General features: G+C 53.0%; 7 protein-coding genes across 7 annotated transcripts; 1 reads left to right on the top strand and 6 right to left on the bottom strand.

Moving 5' to 3' along the window:
- Window positions 1–17: 17 nt before the first annotated feature.
- Window positions 18–1,326, bottom strand: Z520_07930 (ATP-dependent RNA helicase fal1; the record flags this gene model as incomplete). Its single annotated transcript, XM_016778427.1, has 3 exons — window positions 18–931; window positions 980–1,234; window positions 1,296–1,326. 3 exons carry the CDS (start codon window positions 1,324–1,326, stop codon window positions 18–20), a joined length of 1,200 nt encoding a protein of 399 aa, XP_016630275.1.
- Window positions 1,327–2,292: 966 nt separating this feature from the next.
- Window positions 2,293–4,538, bottom strand: Z520_07929 (uncharacterized protein; the record flags this gene model as incomplete). The annotated part of the gene is made up of 3 exons (XM_016778426.1): window positions 2,293–4,253; window positions 4,332–4,433; window positions 4,514–4,538. The coding sequence occupies 3 exons, from the start codon at window positions 4,536–4,538 to the stop codon at window positions 2,293–2,295; spliced, it is 2,088 nt and encodes a 695-aa protein (XP_016630274.1).
- A 548-nt stretch (window positions 4,539–5,086) lies between these two features.
- Window positions 5,087–7,048, bottom strand: Z520_07928 (uncharacterized protein; the record flags this gene model as incomplete). The annotated part of the gene is made up of 1 exon (XM_016778425.1): window positions 5,087–7,048. The coding sequence occupies one exon, from the start codon at window positions 7,046–7,048 to the stop codon at window positions 5,087–5,089; it is 1,962 nt and encodes a 653-aa protein (XP_016630273.1).
- A 543-nt stretch (window positions 7,049–7,591) lies between these two features.
- Window positions 7,592–7,807, bottom strand: Z520_07927 (uncharacterized protein; the record flags this gene model as incomplete). The annotated part of the gene is made up of 1 exon (XM_016778424.1): window positions 7,592–7,807. The coding sequence occupies one exon, from the start codon at window positions 7,805–7,807 to the stop codon at window positions 7,592–7,594; it is 216 nt and encodes a 71-aa protein (XP_016630272.1).
- Window positions 7,808–7,999: 192 nt separating this feature from the next.
- On the bottom strand, window positions 8,000–8,836 carry Z520_07926 (uncharacterized protein; the record flags this gene model as incomplete). The annotated part of the gene is made up of 1 exon (XM_016778423.1): window positions 8,000–8,836. One exon carries the CDS (start codon window positions 8,834–8,836, stop codon window positions 8,000–8,002), a length of 837 nt encoding a protein of 278 aa, XP_016630271.1.
- A 261-nt stretch (window positions 8,837–9,097) lies between these two features.
- Window positions 9,098–10,186, bottom strand: Z520_07925 (uncharacterized protein; the record flags this gene model as incomplete). The annotated part of the gene is made up of 2 exons (XM_016778422.1): window positions 9,098–10,100; window positions 10,167–10,186. 2 exons carry the CDS (start codon window positions 10,184–10,186, stop codon window positions 9,098–9,100), a joined length of 1,023 nt encoding a protein of 340 aa, XP_016630270.1.
- Window positions 10,187–10,694: 508 nt separating this feature from the next.
- On the top strand, window positions 10,695–11,627 carry Z520_07924 (uncharacterized protein; the record flags this gene model as incomplete). Its single annotated transcript, XM_016778421.1, has 1 exon — window positions 10,695–11,627. The coding sequence occupies one exon, from the start codon at window positions 10,695–10,697 to the stop codon at window positions 11,625–11,627; it is 933 nt and encodes a 310-aa protein (XP_016630269.1).
- Between the last annotated feature and the right edge of the window lie 159 nt (window positions 11,628–11,786).

Genomic DNA, 11,786 nt, shown 5'->3' with positions numbered 1-11,786 from the left:
CCAGGTAACAAGCGCTCCTAAGTCAACAAATCGGCGACGTTCATAGGCATCTCATCAATCTGCGTCGAATAGTAAAGCTCGATGTCCCGCAGAATGCGAACATCATCACTGGTGACGAAGTTAATCGCCACGCCCTTGCGACCGAACCTCCCGCTGCGCCCGATTCTGTGGATGTAGTTCTCTCGGTTGCTGGGCAGGTCGTAGTTGATCACAAGACTGACTTGCTGAACATCGATCCCACGAGCCCAGACGTCAGTGCTGATGAGGACCCGACTGTTGCCCTGTCTGAAATCGGACATGATACTGTCACGTTCCTTTTGTGGCATCTCGCCGTGCATGCTGCTGACTGTAAAGTTTGCTTCTCGCATTTTGTCGGTGAGCCAGTCGACCTTACGGCGGGTGTTGCAAAAAATCACTGCCTGTGTGATGGTGAGAGTGTCATAGAGGTCGCACAGTGTGTCAAATTTCCACTCCTCCTTTTCAACGGCAATAAAATACTGCTTGAGGCCTTCGAGCGTGAGCTCATCACGCTTAACCAGAATGCGGACGGGGTCGGTCATGAATTTCGTCGTCATGTCCAACACATCGTAGGGAAGGGTGGCAGAGACAACCACAACTTGCGTGGCGGGGGGGAGGTATCGGTAGACGTCGTAAATCTGTTCTCTGAAACCGCGATTGAGGAGTTCGTCTGCTTCGTCCAGAACCAGCATCTTGATGTGCCGTGTACGGAGGTTCCTTCTTCGAATCATATCTGCCACCCGTCCAGGTGTTCCCGACACCACGTGTTGTCCGTAGTCGAGTTTTCTGATGTCTTCACCAACGTTGGTGCCTCCGATGCACGCATGACATTGCACATTCATGTAATCTCCGAGTGCCATAATGACGCTTTGGATTTGGGTCGCTAATTCGCGTGTCGGGGACAAAACGAGAGCTGGCATTTATGTTAGTCAAGTCGCGCGCAACGAGGTTCCTTTCCTACCTTGTGTCTCGCGGACGGATGTCTCGATAATTTGGAGGATGCTGATCGCAAAGGTCGCCGTTTTGCCAGTGCCTGACTGCGCCTGCGCAATGGTGTCTCGTCCCTTACAAATCTGCACGATGGCGCGTGACTGTACTGCTGAGGGGGATTCGTAGCCGTAGGCGTAGATTCCACGGAGGAGGTTTTCCTTGAGGTGCATGTCCTCAAATGTCGGGGCGACCGTCACTTCTTTCGAGGTGGAAAACTCCATCCGCTCTATTTGTCCGTGTCAGACGCCAACTCGGTCGCGCTGTTCGTTGAGGGAACTTGGACTTACCGTCTACATTTCTGTCGATACCTTCGGCCATTTTGATCTCTGTTGTGATAAGTGTGTATGATTTTCAAGTGATGTTGTCGTTGGTCCGTTGCTCATTCCTTAGGTGGCGGAAGAAATTTGAGTTAGGACAAGGCCCTTGGCAGCCTCGTGCACCAGCCAATCACTTTCCTGCGCTTATGGCCATTCTTTTCCGCTGCCACCATTCCCCATGCCCCCCATTCGTGATGCTCCTGTATGATATAGACTACACTCGTCAACATGTGCGCTTCAATCCACCACAAGCTTTGTGTAGTCACGGCTCCATTGTGATGTCTCATTTTCCAATGAAAATGAGGTGCCCCTGCATGTTTCTCTGAGCTCGGACACGGGGTCTCGCCCTCATTTCTCTCTTGAGTCGCATTGACACTGTCACACGTCTTCTGCACCGTCCTGTTGATACAATCCGTTCTAGGTAGAGCACGTCAATCAAGATCCCATCCTCCTTATTGCCGTTGGTCGTTTCTTCCGTGCTCAAGGCCTATCGGGAACGGTGGCGCTGGAGGAGTCCGGGTCACTTCGTAGAAGCCCTCGATGGACCTTGATGCTATAGTTGAACGTCAGTGCCAGTCTGTTTTATGTCACTTAGAGGCGAATCACTTCAGGACATTCAAATAGGCACCGATGGTTAGAAACCTGGTGGATAAACGAACCATCAACATGGAAAAGATCATTTGAATGATGGAGCGGAAGATTGTAATCAAACGTTTTTTTGGGGTTTGTTAGCCCCGAAGGGCACATGAGCACAGGAGTGCTCAAAAGACGAATAAAACAACCGTTTCCATCACTTAAAAGCCCCGCAGGGCACCGGCAAGCACCACCACACAGCACCACACAGCACCACCGCCGCCACCCCCCCTCCCCCAACGTAAAACCGCACACAGAAAACCACCGCCAGGAAACCACCGCCGAGAAAGAAAAGACCCCCTCACAAGAGCGAGGCCGCCTCCCCACAACTGCCTCACTGCTCTTTAAGCAGTCGCTCAGCGACCGCCATCTGAACAGCGAGGATCGCAGTTGTGAGGTTGCGAACCTCGTCTTGGAGGTGTCGAGCCCGCGCTTGGGCATCGACGGCGTCCTCCCGCGCCTCCACCACGGCCCGCCAGAGCTGACCAACCGCACCCATGATCTCGCCCTCTGCATGGACGAGATTCGCGCGGGCGCGGATGGCCGCCCGGTTGCCGTGGTCGGCACCGGCCGGGAGATCGCCGTCGAGGACGTCGACCTGGACAAGAGCCTCGCTCAAATGAGCGAGCCCGGCGCGGAGTTGCTCCGCACCCGGGGCGCCAACCTCGTCGAGGTCGACGCGCTCCTCCTCGTCGTCGTCTTCTTCATCCGAAGACCAATGGTCTTCGGGGGCCCGCCATTCTTCCTGGGCCGGAGCCCCGTCCTCTTCAGCCTCCTCAGAGGCAGCCGTCATGGCGGCCTCTGAGGCCCCAGCCTGGCTCCTGGCCAAGGCTCGGAGAGAGCCAGAGCCACCAACCCGTCGCAGGCGCGGGACTCCCAAAATTTGGGAGTCCGTTGCCACGCGACGGGCCCCATCCTGGTTGACTGGGATGGGTGTTGTAGTGAAGGCGCGGCGGTCTGGAAGGCGGAGGCGACGAGCCATGATGACATCATTTGGCTGTTGAGCTTGAGTCACCTGACCAGGACGTGGAAATAGAGGATTGACGAGGCGAGGACGATCGACGGCGTCAATGCCTTCGTTGGCAAATTGAGTCGCTGTGACTTCAGAGTTGTAGTCAAGAAGTGAACGTGGCTGAAGAGTAGGAGTTCTGTTCCATGGACTTTGGATGACACGTTGGTCAAGTTGTGAAAAGCCTGGTGCAATGAAAGGTGCGGCAGACTCAGACTGTGTCTCAGCGGAAATGTTTGTTTGGGTTGTGTTCAGATTTGTGTGATCACCTGACGCGGTTTCGCTGATGTCGTCTTCAAGTTCTTCAATCACACGGCCGTTGACTGCGACAATGGGGACCTGGTTGTTTGTTGCTGAAGGTGTGGCAAGAAACTCTTCGCGGATAATTCGTTCGACTATCAGTTGGAAAAGTGAAGGATGGCTGTGATCGCGACCATATGGATTTGAGATGTAGATGCCTTGTTCAGCAAGCTGACGTTGAAGGGCAGCCCAAGCTTCAGGGGCGTCGTCTTCGGAATCGCGATCATATGGATTTGAGATGTGGATGCCTTGTTCACCAAGCTCACGTTGAAGGGTAGCCCAAGCTTCAGGGGATTCGTTCTCGGGATCAGCTAATCCAATATCATATGGGTATGCGTATGGGAGACAGTAGTCATTTGTTGTCACTGAGCTTGGAGCTTCTTGACTGAATGGGCCGGAAGAGTCTTCTGCGCTGGACGAGTTCAAAGAGGTGTGTGGACTGAGTGAGGTTGCACGCTCTCGAATTTGCAGTGCAAGATTTTCCAGTGCAGAATTTTCTGCCACACCACGGATGTTCGCAAAACTCCAATTTGGTTCTTCAGTCCACGGAAGTGAAGGGCGAGCGGATTGATTTGTTGCTTGGTTTGCAGCTTGGCTTTCAGGCTCGAGTGAGTCGGGGATGTTTGCAGAGTTGAGATCACCTTCAGGAGAATTGGCGGCTTCTGAATTGCGTAGTAAGGAAGTCAAGTCGGTGGTTGCGTTCACACGATGAAGATCAACAGACGCCTCGGAGAGACTTGCAGTTGAGTCATGAGAAGAGGCGGAAGAAGAGCCAGGAGAAGAGGCAGTAGAAGAGCCAAAAAAGAAGCCAGCCGAGAAGCCAGGAGAAGAGCCAGGAGGAGAGCCAGGAGCAGAGCCAGGAGCGGAGCTGGGAGCAGAGCTAGGAGCAGAGCCCGGAGGAGAGCCAGAAGCAGAGCCAGGAGCGGAGCTGGGAGCAGAGCCAGTCGTGGATTCGGTAGTGGATTCGGTCGTGGAAAGGTTTGGGTCTGGGGCAGGAACAGAGTCAGTGATGAATTCAGTGGTCTGGGCACAAAGGTCTGGGCCAGAGGATGAGCTGGACTTACAAGAGGTCAAGACCCAGGTCAAGACACGTTCACGCAAGAGAGACTGTGCAAGACGTCGTTGCTCCTCGTCTGAGAGGGAGGAAGAAGAACCTGGTCGTGGACCTGCAAGGTTTTTATATATAATTAGAGACAATTGCGTGGATGAAAAGTGAGGAAGAGATAACGTCTGAGATAGAACTTACCTATGGATCGGTTTTGAGAAGTCATGCTGACCGGCGCCGAGCAACGACGAGATAGGAAAGGCTTGCCGTGTTGTCGGTGTGTGTATGCCACGGTCGTGCGACAGTATCGTAAGTTTAGAAGAGCTGTGGCGACGATCTTGAAGGAAAGCGACGAGTTGAAATGACGACAGTGAGATAGACGACGAGGGTAAGTGAGAGGAAGAAGCGCCGACGACTTTTGTTGTTGATTTGTTTTTCCCACCCATCTTTCTGTCGCACCCTCTATTGTCAAAAAAAGGCGCTAACGACTAACTGTGCAGAGGTCGCCAAGTCGAATGGGCTAGGATTGTCTGCTTCTGGGTGCGATATGGTCTTTCTCAGTCGTGGTACAATATATGGAGTATATTGGAGGCATCTTGTGTGTGCAAGGCTGAAGCAAGACAGCACGGGTCTTACCAGATCGAGCCGCAGCAGCACCATCGTCTTATTGAAATTCCCGTCGCGACAAATCTCAAGGTCGTCGCGACGAATGTCATTTGTGTCGCGGCAAGCCCTCATCCACAGGGTATGAAAACCATCAGGGAACAGCCCTTTTCACATATTCAACATGCTCAATTGTCGCCTCATTGGGCTCGCTGCATGGTCGCCATCCTCACTGGGCCCAATGCCGCTGTCCGTCCCTCCAAGAGGGCTCGAATCAATGTCGATGTCCCATTTCTCCTCAACGTGGTCGCTGTCTTCGTCATCCCCACTGTCCCATCCTTTCTGGACTGCGCCTCTAACGTTCCATCTCAAAGCCCTTTGTACACTTTCCACCCATTCATTCGTACCGGTCATAACGGTAGGGAATGGATACTGCGACGCCTCAAGGGTCACATAATCCCCTTGTTTCAATTCGATCCGTCCTTTTCCGTCAAAAGAGCAATAGGCCGACGACCGGGATTTGTGGGGTACTGCGATCCGCAATGCAAGAGTGTCCGACAATACCATGGGACGGAATGAAAGGGTGTGTGGACAAATGGGCGTCAACAAGATGGCAGGAATAGACGGGTGTATTAGAGAACCTCCCGCGGACAGGGAGTAAGCCGTGGACCCTGTCGGCGTGGAAAAGATACACCCGTCTGCCTGCACAATGGTCAAAAGCTCATCATCGCCGTAGAGCTCTAGGTTGGACACATAGGCCGAGGGGCCGCGGTCAATGACAAGCTCGTTCAAAACTTCAAACTGCTCGCCTTCCTCCACAGCACCCTTTGCCGCCCCAGGAGAGTGATCGGCCCTCCAGACAGTGCAGGTAAATCGCATGCGAAGATTGACTCGCATGCCAGTGTCACCCATGACCCGATCAAGGTGTTCTTTATATTTGTCGAATTCAAAATTGGTCAGAAACCCCAAGCTTCCCAGCGAAAAGGAAAGCACCGGCGGTACCACCCGCTGGAACAGCCATGAGGTAAATAAGACAGTGCCGTCACCTCCCATCGTGAGCACCAGGTCGAATTTTTCCGGGGATGACCAGCACAGATCTGGAGTCCAATACTTCAACATCTTACTGAACCGAGGTTCCTTCGCTAACAATCCGGCGGCATCGAATCGTTTGGAATGTCGGAGCTTGGCATCCACATAGACGTTAACACCTAGCTCGCTTCCATACCGAGGCGTGGAGAGCAACCATTCAGCAAGCTCGCGCGTCAAGTAAACAAGGCTGTTGTCGCGGGCCTTGGTCACAATCATGACATTGCGCACGGCTCGCTTGAGGGGTTTGCGCTGCAGCTGTTTGGAAACCTCTCTTACGCCCGTTGCAGTTTGCATCAGTCGCGAATGCGAGTAGTCGTCGTCGGCAATCTCTTCCAGAACCTTCTGAATGTCCACAACCCCGTCAAACCGCTGATGGAAGAAACATGGCGATCGAAGAAAACTCGTCGACGTAGGCGAATAGGTAGACAGTGCGCTGGCCTGGAGACCAGCAAAGGTGGCTGTCAATGATGGTGACCCGGCGCAACTTCTCTGTTGCTCCAACTCCACCTCATTAATCGCTGTCTTGAGGGCGTTCACGGCCAACGGTGCGGTGTTAGGCCCCGCACTGGGCCGCCGTGAGACCAGAGCCTTCATGATTGTTTGTCTTGGTATATCTATTGATTTTGGATTCTTGCGGTGTGCGAGCAGAGACTTCGGCAGTAGAAGAGGCTTTGGCACTGGAACTGTGGGATGATGTGCGATATAAGAGGTCTTCAGAGGATCGTTGGGGGACGCGTTGTCGCTGCCGACGGCTTTCTCGCTCACGGGATCGGGCTCTGCGTGGACCAGACTGCGCACAGCGTGTGTTTGGCCGTCAGCATCAATGGGATCTAAATGTTCGGCATATTGACGGAGGATGGACTCTCCAACGGACGTTTTGGAGGTGGAAGAAGCCATGCCATCAGGGAGCAGAAGGTCAAGATTATCAATGACAGGAGTCGGTGGAGAAAAGTTGCTGATACTAGTGGCCTCGGAGGTAGTGGGCGAGGATAAGGTGGAGTGGGAATGGATGTCCAGGTTACTGATCGTGGGAGATGTGGTCATGTTGGAGAGCCAAAAGCCTAAAAAAGAAGACCTGCAGGGCAAACGAAGGCACAAGCCGAGCCGGTGGGAGTGGATCTGGTCAACAGTGGACGATCTGGAGGTCGTGTCACCCAGTGTTGTGGTGGTGGTGACGGGCTCGATGAAGATGTGATGCCGAGGGGCAAACCCGAGCACGGTCGTAAGCGGGCCAATCTTCGGAACAGTCAGAGCGCCGAAGGCATGGGAGAGCACAAGATGTGCCGCTGGAAGAGCGGGTGGCCTAGGGACTTGCCTAAGGCTAGGAAACTTGCCTAAAAGGCTCCCCCTAGGTACGAGAGGCAGAGGTGCACACGCACGACACGATGTCTCCAAATGAGTAATCCGGAGACTCGGAGTTAGCGGATGATGTTGGTAATGAGTGCTTTTGTGCGTATCGAAGCCGCTGGCTGTTGTGAGGTGACAGTGGTGAATCGACAAAATCCTCTGGACCAGCCGAGGTAGAACTGATTATACAAGGACGTTGGAAAGTCGTGAAGGTGTCCAGGTGGGTATCTTGAAGTCTCGTCAAAGCAAAAGAGTGCCTTGGTTGTTGTAAAGGAAGTTGATGGCAGCTGTTCGATGCTGTGCTGGAGTATTTGTAGCACTGGCACATGCTAGAGGCCGGGTCTTTCCAGCGACTTTGCTGGGCATGTCCTGATGTTGAGACATGCACGTGGGGTCCTGCTGTGGGCATTGGTCAACCGCAAATGCGCCCCATGTTGCAGTGCCTTGACCCTCCATAGTGGGCACCTAAAATATTCACGATGCGCCCCTGAACCACCAATGCACCAGCCTAGAAGCCTGCCACAAACAGCCCATTGCACGCCGATAAGCCTGCTTCCCACCCCCGCTTAACCTCACCACTGTTTCTTGTCAGTCAGCCGCCCACAATGTGACTGTTTCAGCCTTCACACACTGGCAAAACCTGTAACATCATCGATCCTGTCGCCAGCGTTCGTCCTTAATCACCCGAGCTTCCATAGCATTTCTTATCACATCCAGTACACAGATCACCGAGTTCTCGCCCGTTGTACCGTCTGTTCCGTTCATGGCAACATCTCCGTTCGATTGTTGGTTGCCTCCCCTGGCATTGGTGCTGGTGACAGAGGAGTGACCAAGAATTGCTAAGCGAGCAGCATGTGCTGCTTGTTGCCAACTTTCCATGCTGAACTTGCCTTCACTCTCCATCAACAACGTTGTGCCATCTTTACCGAAGGCAAAAACATGCAAGCTCGAGCATTTGTTTCGCTGCGCAACGCCTGGATTGATGATCATCTGCCCATTGTCACGGCTGACGCCAATGAGAGCAGCAGCAGCCAATGTTCTCATCTGCACAGCTGCGTCTAAGCATCCAAGGATGGCAGCATTGAATGCCGAAGTAAGCAAGTCGAGATAAGTCTCACCTTGCCCAGCCCCTCTGACTCCGCCAGGTAAGCTCTCGTCACCTTCGACAGACAGGACTTGGAGGGTGAGCTGCAACATGGTTCGTGGAGTCTCTTGGCCAAGTACGATAGCTTGAAGCGTTCTTTTGATGAGTTCTTCAATGTGTCGTTCCTTGACCATTCCGACACCATTATGTGGTCTGAGATTGACTTCAATCACGGTCGACTCAGGAATCTCATCAGATCGGTAAGGAACTTCGACCGGGTAATTGACGCCGGCGATAACCTTGTAGCCCTCTCGCGGTGCGCTGTATGTTGCTGACCCATCTGCATTAATCAACGTGTGCAGAGATGCCTGAGGAGGCTCACTCATGAGTAAAGGAGCCATGATGAGGACCAAGAGCTGGCAAATATTTGGCGGAACAGAACAGATTTCCTGGCCAGAAGGATTTTATGTTGACAAGGCCCTGCCAAGAGCCCTTAGCGCAAGGCTGCGAATTCACAGGAGGCAATGACGAAGGTATCAGAGAGGATGGGAGTAGAGTATGTTCCTTGCGGAATTCGTAGAATCTAGCACCGAGAACACCAGTTAATTACACATGGACCTGAATTCCAAGCCAAAGCCGCCCGCCTCGACAAGTAAAGCAGATTAATCAGGCAGTGCCCTCATTACACCTTCGAAGGCCACCAACGCCATGGCATTCGCAGGGAACGCTCTGAGAAAGCAGGGCACGAAGCCCCTCCAGTACCCTTTCCATCCAGACTCTCTATACACAGCAATGGCAGCATCCTTCCAGTGTCTAAAGCGAGGAGTGCCGTCGTTGAGAGAACCTCCCAATGGATCAGTCATGATGCGTTGCTTGACCACGTCCGAAGGGTAGGATGTCAGCCAGAAGACCTGTGCCGACAAGCCGCCTGCCCAGAAGTTGATTGCGGGAGTGGAAAGAGAAGTGTTGTTCTTGAACCAAGTCGTCAACATGTCGTAGCTGCCCCACCAGAAGAAGAAGAATGAACGGAATACTAGTGTTGAGAACAGACCGTGATATAACCCAGCAATGCCATGGGAACGAAGAATCTTTCGCGTGCAGTCTATAGGACCGCTGTACAGCCTGTCCTTCTTCTTCGCAGCGTACTGAATCTGTAGTCGAGCCTTGACATGCTCAACGGGCGCAGCAATAAAAGAAACGGTAGCCCCAGCCATGGTGCCTGCGATTCCATGCCCAAAAGCCGGTAATTTCTCCTTCGAAAGCTCTGCGGCGCTTTTCCCTCGCCGGAAAGCCGGGTTGGCAAATATGTTTTCATGCAACAACCTCCGGTAAACTGTCAAGCTCCCCAACATGACAGAGTCCATGGCCATCCATCCTAGCAGCGGTGGAGTTGCGCCCTTGTAGATCCCCGCTATCCCTTCTTTTCTCAGCGTCTGCAACAGACAGTCCAGCGGCCCTCGGAATTGAGATTTCTGCGAAGTCTGCAAGCGAACCTTGACTGTATCGAAAGGGTGGCCGACGGAGAGTTTTGCTATGCCTGAGAAGACGCCTGCGACGAAACCCTTGTAATTCCCTGCGAACGATTTTTTTCTCGACTCCTCACTGGCCGCCTGCCTGGGATGGCGCAGAACTTCAGTTACAGTTCCCTTGTGATCATTTTGTGGCCTGGGTCATGATTAGCATGTGTAAAGGACGACGAGCCGAAACGTAAGGTTGTTCCTCTGCCCTTACCTGCCAAAAGTTTCTGACATGCTGATAGAACGACTGCATGCGCGCTCTGCTGTCAACCGACTTCAGAGAGCCGCAGACGAGGTCGCAGTCATCGTTAAAGTGATCCAGCTTACCTGTATCCCGCAAACAGGCATAACAATCGAGGAATGGGCTGCCGATCGCCTCCTTACGAGAGCGCGGGACACCCAACTGGAGGTAGAAGTACCAGAAGAGATGTGGTGACCGGGAACGATTTAGCCTCCCCGATAGCCTGTGTGACGTGATAGATCTGGACCACAGGCCAACAGAACCGAGTAATTAGTGGCACCAGTGGCTCCCATCAAAAAGATAATCTCGGTGTGTGCTTAATAAAAAGCTTGCCTGTAGCTGTCCCTACTTGCCCCGCGGTTGTGGTGCCAGCAGATTGCCACCATGGAGGTCCTTCTCCGCCGTGACAAGGCCTCTCGCTCAGATGCACCCTCTATATATCCTCAAATCTAGCACTTAATACTTAGCAGGCCAGGCTGCGAACTGGCTTGAACAGCGGCGATGGAAACCCCCACAAACGAGAGTGCACTCACGAAAGTGTGGACCACGCTCATCACGAACACCCAATACCTCTCGGGCCTCCTCACCCTCGAGTATTCCTTGAAGAAAGCTGGCTCGCGATATCCTCTGGTCGCACTTTACACTGACACGTTTCCACCTGAAGGCCTGGAGGCTCTCAAAAGGAGAGGCATACCGGCGAAACACATTCCCTATCTCCTACCGTCCGTCCCCAAGGAATACGCCAACGATCCACGTTTTTATGACTGCTGGAGCAAATTAACCCCCTTCAGTCTTACCGAGTATGAGCGAGTGGTACAACTGGACAGCGACATGGTGGTTTTGAAGAATATGGATGAACTGATGGAGTTGGAGCTTGATCCGCCTGGGATGAATGGCGAGGGAAACAGGGTATACGCTGCCAGCCATGCTTGCGCGTGTAATCCCTTGAACAAAGCGCACTATCCGAAGCATTGGATACCGGAGAACTGCGGGTTCACTTCCCAACACAATACACCAGACGACGCCCAGGTTAATGGACCACCACCTACCGCGGGGATAGGATCCCCTAATGGCGGTCTGGTCGTGTGCAACCCTAGCCAGGGCATCTACAACAAGATCCTCGACGCTATGAAAAACGGCAACTTAACCTCGAGTTATGACTTTGCGGATCAGAGCTTGCTTGGCGACCAGTTTTATGGTCGCTGGGTCGGATTGCCGTACATTTACAACGCTCTGAAGACGTTGAGGTGGAAAGGAGTACATGACGCCATATGGCGCGACGATCAGGTGAAGAACGTCCATTTCATCCTGAGCCCAAAGCCTTGGGACGAGAAACTCGAAGATATCCAGGACGAAACGCACAAATGGTGGCACCAGATAAACGACGAGAGATTGGCACATGAAAAGTCTCAAGAGATCAACGATGGGTTTTAGAGTAAGTGAGGCTGTTTGCAGGGACCGAGGTATTGGTAATATAAGGGACCTGAGAGAGAGACGTGCAAAATAGAGGCTGATAGACTGATAGACTGAGAGCACAGATATATATATATGCTGTTAGCCGGCAGCGGCAACCCAACACAAGGGCATTCCCTT

Source organism: Fonsecaea multimorphosa (assembly GCF_000836435.1).
Source record: "Fonsecaea multimorphosa CBS 102226 unplaced genomic scaffold supercont1.17, whole genome shotgun sequence".
In the NCBI taxonomy this organism is placed as follows: Eukaryota; Fungi; Ascomycota; class Eurotiomycetes; order Chaetothyriales; family Herpotrichiellaceae; genus Fonsecaea; species Fonsecaea multimorphosa.
This window is presented reverse-complemented; position numbering and strand designations above follow the sequence as displayed.